Source organism: Hirundo rustica, chromosome 8 (assembly GCF_015227805.2).
Source record: "Hirundo rustica isolate bHirRus1 chromosome 8, bHirRus1.pri.v3, whole genome shotgun sequence".
Lineage (NCBI taxonomy): Eukaryota > Metazoa > Chordata > Aves > Passeriformes > Hirundinidae > Hirundo > Hirundo rustica.
Genome location: NC_053457.1, coordinates 7,371,702 through 7,383,957, shown reverse-complemented (window position 1 = coordinate 7,383,957; position 12,256 = coordinate 7,371,702). Strand labels below are relative to the sequence as shown.

Genomic DNA, 12,256 nt, shown 5'->3' with positions numbered 1-12,256 from the left:
AATCCCATTCCTTACAGGAGTTGTGTGTGAAAAGCACACAGCAATTGCCAGTGCGCTGAAATAAAGAAATGCTCGTTCATGCTGCAGACTGCCAGGGTATCCAGAGAGTTACAAAAGCCCACTCATGCTGGGCACCCTACTTTCTCAAGGAAAATGCTTAGTAAAACTGTGTTCCCCAGCCTTCAGCTCTCTCTGCTGCCCTTCAAGTGACGAGTTTTGCCTTTCTGTCTGGGCTTCCCTTTTGGTGAAAGGAAATGGATGTTAAATGAAAATATCTTTGTGTGATCAGGGCACTTGCAGTTTCTGGCAAGCTGGCAGGTCACATTAAAGCTCGTGTGAGTACAAGGCTGCCTCATCTTGCTAGATTTGAACTCACATGACTTAACTTGAAGTAGAGAACACAATTTTGGTTTAAATGAAGACACAGCTGCAATAAATGGCACAAGTTGTTGCCAGCCAAGGCACGAGGTAAACCGGTATGAATGAGGTTCATAGTAATAAACTAAAATGGAAGTGTTTGTCTCTCTCTCTTGTTCAGTGACAAGCACAAATCATGGAAGGCCACTCACTTCTCTAATACACAGTTCATATTAAAAGCAGTGGGAAACTAAGGGCAATGCTTCGCCTCAATTACACTGTGAGATGAAGAGCACTGGAGCAATTAGGCCAGTGACCCAGAGCAGTGAAACTTGGATCGGAATCTGGCCCCAAGCGACTTGTCTGGGGTCATACAGTCAGTGCCTTCATCTATGAGATCTGTTTTCCTTTGTTGTTAGTCCTGGAGACATAGGCAGTTCCACAGTCTCGGATGCAGCTGCACATTTTATTCACCAGAAGAGACAAACCTCATGCCATAAAAAGCTTTGCATCCTTCCTGCTCCAAAATCTGCCCCTTTAGAATCAACAGGCTGGGAGCCTGCTGAAAAATTTTACTCTCAGTTTTCAGCAGAAGAGCACGGAGATAGCATCCTTACAAAAATACACCACAAAACGGGCCTGAGTGCAGTCTGAATTATGGTCAGAATTTCACAGTGGATAGAGAATAATAGAGACCTGAAAACACAGACTTCTGCTAAATGAATGAAGTGGATGTGATAGGTTGATCTGGGAGAGATTTTATAGTAGTTTCTGACATACTTGTTTTCCAAGTCTGGAATTCTGTGTAACTGAAGTTATGCATTATACTTAAATTAATATATGTAAGGATTATAAAGTTCATTTTTTAATTTTTAAATGGCATTTAAATTAAGCAAGATGGTGGTTTTGAGCCTTTTACATCCCTTGTTACCTTCTTTCCCTTTCAGCAACTGAGAAATGCACATTTTAATTAAAATTTGTTTTTCAAATGTGTCTTGTAGCCAACACATGCTGAGAAGAGCCACTTACCACCCATGTACTGCAAGCTCACTGTGCTGAACAAAGTGGGAATGTTCAATTAGGAGTAAATACTGCAGTGGCTTAGTGTTTGTGGCCTGCCATAATGTCCTTTTTGATTTCAAGAAGACAGAGTTGCCCTTGCCTGGCTCTGATGGCAGGGCCATGAAAGCCAATGGTTTGCCAGCAGGAGCTGCAGTGCAGCTGGAGCTATTTTTGCCACCTTGCAACTTTCATTCCACAGAAGGTTGCTTGTTTAGCTTTACATGGCAAGGTACAGTAAAACATGAAGTGTTTAGTGGAAGCAGTCTGAGAACTTTAGAGGGAACTGGCCATAAATTATTTTTGCATACAGGAGTTACTCAGCGGACAGGATGAGGAGCAAGGTGCTGATGGATGGTGGTGATGTTTGCACTCAGTCTCAGCTTATCTGGCCAATTCAGTTTGTTTGGGTTTGGTATTCATGGGTCATAAAAGGTGATCCCAGCACTTCTCAGCTCTCTACCCAGGGATTTGGTCAGTCCTTAGAGCACGGTAGGGTCAATGGATCTCAGCAGATCTCCGTGTCTCAGGTACAGGGGAGAGTAAAGGTGATAGTCTGGATTGCAGTTTAATCTTCTAACCTAAGTGGGTTTTCAATCTCAGAGTTTTCCTGGTGCTTAATGAAGGAAAATGTACCTACATGATTATTTACAACCTTTCAGTTGCATATTTCTGTCTGAAAATAAAAGTCCTCCTTTTTCATGTTTTCTCCATTTTTTTTTAACACAGTGAAAACTGTATTTTGTGTGAAGCTGTGTGTGTTTAGCTTAGCATATTACTGTGTTAACCCTCAACTTACTTGTAATAAAATTACAAAAAGAAAAGAGGAAACATCCAATAATAAAGGCCCAACCTTGTGGGACACCAAGTACTTTTTAAAGGCATAGAGACACAGAGTTTTACAAATATTCTTCAGAAAATATCTATAAGGATTAAAGGGTACTTTATAAAAAGGTAATTATATATAAAGGTATAACAGGGACTTGTATCTATTTCCATTTCAGTACTCAGTCTAGGGGTTTGGCTGCTATCAACATTCTGAAACTGTGGTTGAGTTTCGAATGAGTAAGGTATAAATATTGAATACCTCCAAGATGTCAGGATAACAAATAAGAAATAAATCCTCGTGAAAAAATAAGGTCAGCCTTGCCAATTTAGCCATTGATCTGATTTGCAGTCGGGGTTTGTGTTATGCTTTGAGTTTCTGAAATTTGTGTACATAGTTGCAATCATGCTTTCAGAAATTCTGGAGTAACTCAGCTTAGATTCCATTGATTTCAAAAAGACTTTTCCAAATCATTTGTTTCTGAAGATGTTACTAATCATTACTTAAATTTTTGTTTCAATTAAGGATAAGTCAAAAATCAAAGGAAGAATTGGCACTGATTTAGATAATTTGACTGATAACAACAGTGATATATCTGAATTTTCTGTATGGTAATAGCTAGAGAGGAAACGATTATTTTGAGAAATTAGTTTAATGATGCAATTAAATGCACTGTTAATTTAAAATTAATTAAATTACAGTTATTAAATAATTTATTTATAATTGCAGTTAGTAACTTATAAATTCATCCACATTCAAGCTTAAATGGTCCTGAGATAATTGATCCTGTCAGTGTTTTCAGAAAAAAAATATTGTAGGGATAAATGATGTATTTGACACAGAAATTCAGAGAAATTATTCTTGAACATTTTATCCCTTTTAAAGTATCAGTCCAAAAGATATTTCTGAGTCAGTGCTATGTCGATTTCTTTGCTAAGGAGTTCAGAAGTTGGCTAGAGTGTAAAACTTACTTTTTAACCCCTTGGTTTTTTTCTTTTTTATCTGGCAGAAATCTTGCAAATTGCTGTTGCATCATGAGATTCAGTCAAATTGACCAATGTAATTTAGGAAATAATTATAAAGGGTAACTTCAGCTACCTCTTAGCTGCTGTGACCTCCCTCTCTAGTCTCTGAAGAGAATTACACTCCTCCAGGGCAAAGTGAAATGTGAGAGCTACCTGTAGGTACTCAGATTATCCCATCTAGGAAACTGCCTCTCTCCACTGGATGCAAAGTGAGCCTGAGGAGGCTCACTGCCCAAAGGTGAGGTTTTTTGTTAGTATTTCTGTCTTTCTTAGCATAGTAAAAGTATTAGTGGCTTCTTTCCACAGTAGTCTGGAAAAATCATATATATATATATATATATATATATGTAAATATATCATATGAAAATTGTACCTAAACATCATTGCAAGTCATAGGCATAAAATCTTTTGGAGAGTAGCTTTTGCTTTTGGATTAGCAGGTGCATATTTTGTATCAAAATTATTCCAGGTGTAATTCAAGAAGCGGGCTTGGAGAGAGCAGGACCTGCTCCCTGGGAACCGGGAGCCAGTGACAGGAGCGAGAGATCGGGCTGCTGCTGACCCCAGGCACGGCACCACTTGTAGAGTGCATTCATCCTCCGTGCGAGAAGGAGGAAGAATCAAGTCCTTTGTAAGGGCAGAGACAAATTTTTCAGCACAGAAACCAGGCAGTCCAGAGATTGCTCAGTGCTTTGTTTATGTGGGCACTCTTTGGGGGGCACTCTCAGCTGAAGAAGGTGCCTGTGCTGAAGGCAGAGTCCAGTTGTGCTCTCTTTGGTTTGCATGTGGAGTATTCCTGCTGAAGTCAATGTCCTAGATCAGCAGGAAACAGATAAATTAAGCTGTTAAAACCAATAAGTAGGAGAGTCTGAATGTGCATGCACTTTTCAAAAACACTCAGTAAATGTAGATGGACATGTTACAGTTAATTAATGCTTTATTTTTGGAACTATTTTTTAAAAAATCTTGGACACAGTGCACATTTCTTACTAGAAAGTGCACAAGCGTGGTATAAGACAATGGGGAGGAAATGAGAAGAAGGTTTAGAAGGGTTTATCCCTCTAACAGGATTTCTAGGGTCAGGCATTTTCTCTTTATCTAATTTAGGAATTAGTTTTACAAGGATACTTATTTAGAAAATATTCCTAAATATGCTTATGTAAGTATGAAAATCTCTCTTGGCTGGTAGTTTACCAGGATTCTGGGGGAGAGAGAGAGATCCTTAGGAGTCTGAGACTCTTCACTCATATTTTTGTACATGAAAAGAGGCACAAACAAAACATAAACATTACTTCTGTGGTTACGGATGAAAAAATTGAGCTTTGAAATAGAATAGCTATCATAGAGAAGTGCACTTACATAGCATTACAAATAACACCCTTGATTTAATATTTTTTTGACTGTTGCGTTTGTATTCCCTCTGTGTGATTTCACTGTCTCTCTTGAACAAGGTGAACATGGGAATGTTGGTATTCAGGTTAATTATTTGCTTGGTGGGGACATACTGTCCTGGCTCTGTAAAACAATTCTATATAGCCAGCAGTTGGACAGGGAGCCATTCATTCCAGAGCACAGGGGAAAAATATGAGACTGTATTTTAGCTTAGTTAAACCTAAACTATCAGTTAATATGTAATTTCCTGGCACTTCCCTGTCATTTTTGATGGTGATACAGAATAAAGTTTCCTCCCTTCTATTGAATTTTTGAGGAAATTAAATACCTTCTCAGTAAATTGGAGAATTCAGTCTCAATTACAGCACTTAAATATTGTCAGTCTGTATCAGATTTCTGAAATGGCAATATTTTACCTTTATAGAGCTGATATATAACCTATCAGCTGAATTATCAAGCCAAGAAAAGGTAGAAACTTGTATTTCAGAAGGTGTAAGGGTTTTTCTGTTCATGTTATGTGAGTTCCTGTTTGTAAATGAGTTGTTCTCAATTGTTAGCATCCACGTCTAATAAGAGGATTTCTTATGTCACGGTACCTGTGTGCTCTTAAGACATTGATCCCCTGTCATCAAACATTTCTGCTTCAAAATACCGTAGCTAACATCTCTCATTGTGCTGAAAACGTAAACTTGAGAAAACCACATTCTGATTTCCCCAGTGAATGCATTTTAAAGTCTGAATAAGGTGAGCTTTTAAAAAAAAAAAAAAAAGTGATTTTTATTATAAAATTCTGTTTGGCCTTTAGTGTGTTTATTACATGTGCTGTTGGTATCTATCTATCTATCTATCTTTAAATCTGATCTTTCAGGGTCTCAGAAATTATTTCTCATCCTCATCTACACATATTTTCATTTTCAGATATCTTCCCAGAATGTATTAAGACTCTAGCATTAGCTTTTAATTTTGTCCTTTGTGAGTGCAGTTCTCGCCTGGCTCATGAACCTGAGCCACGTTTCCCTCATCACATTCCCAGCTTTTCATGGAGCTGACAGCTCACAGAAGTACCTGCAGGAGTTAATGTCTTCTGTGCATTCCCAGCACTTGGTGCACCCTCTTCTGCATGACAGCAGCCCCGATGAGTGAAATTACATCCCTGTAGGGGGACATTGTGGTGACACAGACGTGGCCTCAGCAAGGTTCCACTGACTTTCCTCCCAGTAGCTGGCTGTGGGATGTCACCAGGGCTTCCCCATGCTTTTGTCTTTCCCAGTTCTTTCAGTGGCTTCTGGATGTCTCACACACCATAAAAAAATTACAGCAACCTAGAGGCTGCTTTGAGGTGCTTGACATGGTTTGGGTGAACAGAACATTCACCACTGAATCTGGGCTTGCTTTTTTTGTAGCAAACTTTCAGTCCTGGGAAAAAGGGCAGTGTTAGAGGGGGAGCTTCTTCAGGAGCTTGGCATGTTAGATGTGCTTAGTTTTCTTTGTTGTCTTCACACTTTCCCTAAAATATGTGTTTTGTGTCACCGAGTTTTCTATCTAACCATTACTCTACCCCTAACCCCAGCACCATGGCTTTCCAGATCACAAAGATGTAGGAGCAGCAGTGTTGGAGCTCTGCTGGGATGGCCTTGGTGTGCCTTTTCCAGCCCCAGTTTTCCTGAAGCTGCAGGCTCTGACTCTTTTGACCCTAACCCCTCCCCTAAGCCTGAAAATTACCTGGAGATTTTCTGCCTAACATTCACTTAAAGCTATTTATTCACTTCAAAAGCAAAGAAATTAAGAGGAATGGGAGTGCAGCTATCTGAACAGGTGTGCCAGGTATTACTACAAAGAAACTCACAGAAAATGATACCTATTTCCAGAAGCACTTTCATCTTTGCTTTTGGTGTTCTCCAAAATGTTTCTTCTGCTTTGCACGTGTCCTGAGGCTTAAACCACCTTGGCCATTTGTATCACGGCTCAGGCCCTGGGTATGGAACACAGAAGCTCATTTTTAGGCAAATCATTTGCATATTGTGGATTTATGGCTTGGATTTCCTGGCTGCATGTGTGTCCAGGATGTTAGAGAGAGTTCAGTGTGCTGGGGTCTGTGCAGCTCTCCAGCTCTGAGAACCTCAGCAGCCACGCTCCATCTTCTACTGAACCACAGAGCCTGGCTCTTGGAAGAGCCGATCGTGGGAAGCCTTTTGAGTGTACCTGGCAGAGCTTGCAGTCACCTTTCAAATACAAATTGCTTGCAAAAGAAAGCAGTGCCATTTTCTCCCTGCTGGATTTCTGAAATGTCATGTTGGGAAAAGCACTTACCACGTCTTTCATATGAAGAGAAAGCTTTCAGTGATGACTGATATTTCTGAGTCTGTGGCAGCCAGTGCAGCTGTTGAAAATGTCATTGTGTATGGTACAAATAGGGGGGCATTTTGAGCAAAACTGTGCGCTAACTGATTTCAATATTAGTTTAAAAATTAAAAAAAAAAAAAAAAAAAAAAAAAAAGAGCAATAGAATGTTTGAGGAATAGACAACCTTTTGGATGTAAATGCATAAAATAAATCAAAAATAGAGAAATAGTTTTATTAGTTCTTGAAGTCATCAGTAAAAATACATTATTCACAATACTAGCTGGAGATCTATGAATTTTGCAGGCTCTGTGATTGAATTTCATGTATCTATGAGCAGAATTTTGAGCAATCAGGCCAACAGTGATATTCCTGGATTGAAGTGCTGGAATAATTCTTTGGCAGAGTATGTAGAGAGACTGAAATGTTCCTAATGTTTTACAAGTAAAATTTTTACTTTTATTACTGCCCAAAACCCTCTGAGTTCAGTTTTCTATAATTTTTAGCAGTTATGATAAAAGTATAAATACTGTATTTTTTTCTATATCTAGATGTGACTGTGAATAATTCTGACAATACATTGCCTCACATCCTTGCATGAATTTCCCATCTTCCTCATCTGGCCAGAATTTGGGACCTTTCCTCTATTTCTCATAGAGACATTAGCTTTTTGTTTTCTCTTGGTTCTATCTGTTCTTATCTATGTACAATTTTCATTTTTTTCTGTTCTGTTTCTCTCTTACATCATATAGATTTTTTTCTTTTTTACCCAGTATTTTTCTTAGCTTTCTGTTTGGCTTTTTTTTTTTTTTTTTTTTTTAAAATTTGTTCACTTTTGACTTGGGTTTTATGTAAGTGCAAGAACACCTAACATTTCTGAGTTCAAATGTTCACAGAATGCTGAATTATAGAGTTGCCTTGGGAGCTAAGGGAGACCTAAATTTAGAACCTGTGATTCTTTTTGGGGTCAATGGTCATTTGTTCATCTCCCATATGTACTTAGAAAAGAACCTCCCAAGAAAACTCCAGGGTCTCAGCTGGGAAAACGGAAAGAACGAAGAGCAGAAAATGAAGTTTGCTTGTGTGTCCCTTGTGCTGTGGCTCATCAAAGTGTTAATTGTTTCATTTCAAAGGAGTCGCTGTTTTAAATATGTGTATACATATGTGCACGTGCATCCACCATCTCTAAACCTTGCAGAGATTGGCTGCGCTCCGTGCTTGAAAAATGGATTAAGGGTGAATACGATTTCTGCTTGTGTTTATGTTGCTGACAGGTGTGGATAGGGCCATTCTGTTAACTGTGGGCATTGCTGGCTTCTTAACTGAACCTTGGAGCACTTGAGAGCTTCACATGGTTTTTCCTGTCAGCCTGCAAACACACACAGCGGCGATGCCAGCCGCTCTGTGCAGCGTGTTATTACTGCTTATTCACCTGAGGAATTGTGCCCCTTTCCAATGCTTTCCATCACTGACATCCAGACTTGCACGTCTGTACCCCACTGGCTCCTGAGGACCCCCTCTGAGCCTTTGTGGAAGGCTGTTCAGGGATGTGCTTGTACTGGAGCACACAAAACAGCCATCAAATGAGTCCTTCACTGAACGAATCGTGCTTCTTTTCTGTGCAGGGAATAAATCACAAGATAGTGGGATTGCAGAGATGGAGGAGCTTCCAGTCCCACACAACATCAAAATAAGTAACATCACATGTGACTCCTTCAAGATTTCTTGGGACATGGATTCTAAATCCAAGGATCGCATTACTCATTACTTCATCGATCTCAACAAGAAAGAAAACAAGAATTCCAACAAATTCAAACACAAGGTAATTTTCATTTAAAAAGGCACAAATATTCGATTTTAAATGGACGAATCTCTGTGTTTTATTGAACTTTCAAAGCCAGGTCATGGGAAACAGGAATTGGATATCCAGGAAAGGTGGGTTTTGATTAATCTGATGGAATTTTGGTTTACTCAAAGCACCTTCTCTGTCTCCAGCCTAGGTGCATGTACACACAAATGCATTTGTTCCACAGAGAACTGTACATTACCTTTTCTGTTTCATTTGAAAGTGCTTTTGGAAGCCCTACAGTGTAGTGCAAGCCTGCCATTTTTATTCCTGACTAGTTCTTTATCATTATTTACAAAATGTGTGTATTCTCTGCCTGTCCTTGTTCAGTGACAGACTCCTGAGAGCAACACACACCATTTCAACAGAAGAGCCACAAATTCTAATGCACTTCAGGAAGGCTTCCAGCAATTTTAGTTTGCAGCACTCAGCACTGTGACCTGAATATTCATCTGGCCTCTTTCCTCAAGCCTCTGGTGCAGGAACATATTGAAGGCATTGCAGGATCTGCACTTACCAAATCCAGCAAAATCTGCTTTGACCTCAGAACAGTTGAAATACTGAGATGTCTAAAGAAACACAGAATGAGATAGAATATCTTTCAAATTTAAAAATAATGTTAACATTATCTAAAAGATAAGGTTTGCCAAGGCACAAATAACCATCCAAACAAATGTAAGGGATGTAATTATCTCAGCACCTAAGTAACTGTTGGTTTCTAAGCCATTGGGATAATCAGAAAATATTCCAACCAATTTCTCTGAGGCTTTTTATTGTGAGAGTATTTTTCATGAGATTTCTGTTAATGGTATGTGTATAATTTTCTTATTTTACCTTTTTTGTTGGAAGTAACATATGCATTAATGAAAAAAATCACTTACTACTGCTTGAAACTGAGGATTTTATATGTTTGGCCAGGGTGCTGCTGTTGCTAGGAACAGTGTGTGAAACATTACTAAACCTAATGTTATAATAGGCATATATTATGCCCCATTTTTAATTGTAATAGCAAACATAGTGGGGTACTTTTGCTTTTTTCTTGCTCTTACTAATTTTGGACTGACGGCCTTTGAATCGAAATTCCCAATTTACACTGCAGGAATAAATATACTCTCTAAATTGGGATGGATTCTTTCTAATTTCATTTATTTTATTATTCTGCATGTTTTTCCATCCATGTGCAAACTGGTGTATATTTGGAACATTTATTTTTGTGAAAAGTAGAGCCATCCTAGTAGAGCAAACACCACATACACTTCAGAATCTTTATCACAGTGATGAGACTAGACTAAAAATGGAGAGAGGGGAAAGGATATTGGTAGTATAATAAAGATAAGCTATTAGATTTATTTTGTGTTTCCCAGCAATTCCCTAGCTTTTTACTGTTCAGTAGTGTTTAGTCAAAGGACAAAGTTAATTGGTTTTGTAAGAATGGGAGACTAAAATCTATCAATTAAAATTGGATAATTTGGATGTCTTGTCGGAATTAACTAAAAATTGCTTGCTATTAATTTTATTAGTGACTTGGTAAAGATTTTTTTTTTTTTTTGGTGTAATTTTTTGATGGTTTTATTCCCAAGCCAGAATGACAGAGATCCAGAGGGCAGAGAGTGGTGGACACAGTAAAGCACAGACTGAATACTTCAACTCTGTGCCAGAGCACTTGGTGTTCTCTTTCACGCATCTTTAGTACTAAGCAATTTTTAACACATCTAGAATGAACTTTGTTTGATAATTGAGGTGCTCAGATTCCAAATGTGTCACCCGGGTGTGGTTCAGGACAAGCATCCCTCCTCCCTCTAAGGTCAGCCTCAGGGGTTTCCCAGCTGAAGCTCAGCAGCAGGAGCTGATGGTCCAGCAGCTGCAGCACTCGGGGCTGCATCCTCACAGCAGGGAGCTGGCTTCACTCCTCACCCAGCCGCTGACTTCCTAACAAAGCTTTAGCACAAAGGAGAGGGATAGCACTGCCCTTTCTCCTAGCAGAGCTTTTCAGAGAGGAAAGAGTGAGCCCTACTGCCTAGATATGCAAAAGAGCACTGGGATTTACTCCTAGGAGTCACCCAGCTCCCTGAAGACACCTGTGCAAGGAGAACTCATCCTTACTTAGCTGACAGGTAGGGTAAAGCACTGCAAGTGCCCGTCTCTCTCACAGGTGATAACACAAAGGACCAGCTCATTTTCTAACTTACATGAATTAACATTAATATCAGTTTGCTCAGATGACTGTAAGTAACTTGGGATATAGACTTAACCTGATACATCCATGCTGTACCTCAGGAAAGGGAGCTGATTGCTTTCAATCAGCCATCCATGAAAGAGTCACCTTCCAATACACTTTCTGTAAATATACATTCAGCATACTTAGGGTGCATAAAGTTTTGTTATTTTTGACTCTTGTCATCATTTCTGTGAAGAGAAGGTTTGTATTGGTAGCGATGTGCAAAGACTAGAATTGTAATAAGATTTTGTCTTCTTTTCAATCCATTTTGCATACCTCTTCTCTTTTTTAAAATATGGAAATATGATTACTCCCATGTAATAAGAAAAATACTCAAATATTTAGCAAAACTGGGACTAGGATCTGGGTGGGCTGATTTCCCACAAGGTGTTCTATGAGACAACCTGGCAGAGGGAAGGGTAACATGAAATGGAAGAAAGTTGAAGACTAAAAGCTGCCTCCTTTTCCCAAAAAGAAGAGTGGAGTGACTCATACACCTTGCTGCTTAGTTATTCAAAGCTTCCAGGCTGTTCTTAGAAGTTCTTGCCATCTAGGTACCTTTAGGGCTGTCTGGAGGGTGCTGGTTGTGGAGCAGCCATCTGCCACTCCAGAATCCTGGCTCTCCTTGAGCTGGCAGAGCACCTGCTTTGCACTTCTTTGGTAGCTCTGCCAGGAGTGAGAGCTGAGCAGAAGAGAGATGAAAGGGAGAAGTGGAGAACCCCCAGAGGACCCTCAACGTGAACATTTGAACATTTCCTCTGTATTGTGGCCTCAAAAAAAAAAAAAAAAAAAAAAAAAAAAAGGTGTTTGCTTAGGAAAAAAGACAGATTAGAGTTGTGAGAAACATCATATCTGCCCCTCCTCTCCAGCTGTGCAGGACATAAATCCCTCTGTTTAATGTGGTGGCCTGCCCCTTTCTTTTCACCCTTTGTTGTTGTTGCTAGTCCCCCCCTTTTTTGGTATGGTTAAAAGAGGTTGCTGATGCACAGCTGGAAGGTAAACCTTTGATACCTGGGGGCAGCAAGGCTTTTAATGTTGCATGAAAACTGACAAAATTAATGGGGGAAAAGTGTAGGGGTAAAGGCTCACTGGGGTGTGGGCACAGAGGTCTGACCCAGGTGGAAGCTGTTTTGACCATAACCCAAGAAGAGGTGACAGGAAGACTGATGATGTTAACTGTGGCACCTGCTGAC

At 39.5% G+C, this 12,256-nt stretch overlaps 1 protein-coding gene across 3 annotated transcripts in view; it reads left to right on the top strand.

Annotated features, from left to right (window-relative positions):
- Positions 1-12,256, top strand: part of PHYHIPL (phytanoyl-CoA 2-hydroxylase interacting protein like) — a 54,085-nt gene that overhangs the window by 34,684 nt on the left and 7,145 nt on the right. For all 3 annotated transcript variants that reach the window (XM_040070781.2, XM_040070778.1, XM_040070779.1), the window contains exon 2: positions 8,625-8,821. In XM_040070781.2, the coding sequence (XP_039926715.1) occupies positions 8,657-8,821 (165 nt within the window). In that variant the 5' untranslated portion in view covers positions 8,625-8,656. The remainder of the gene's footprint in view (positions 1-8,624; positions 8,822-12,256) is intronic.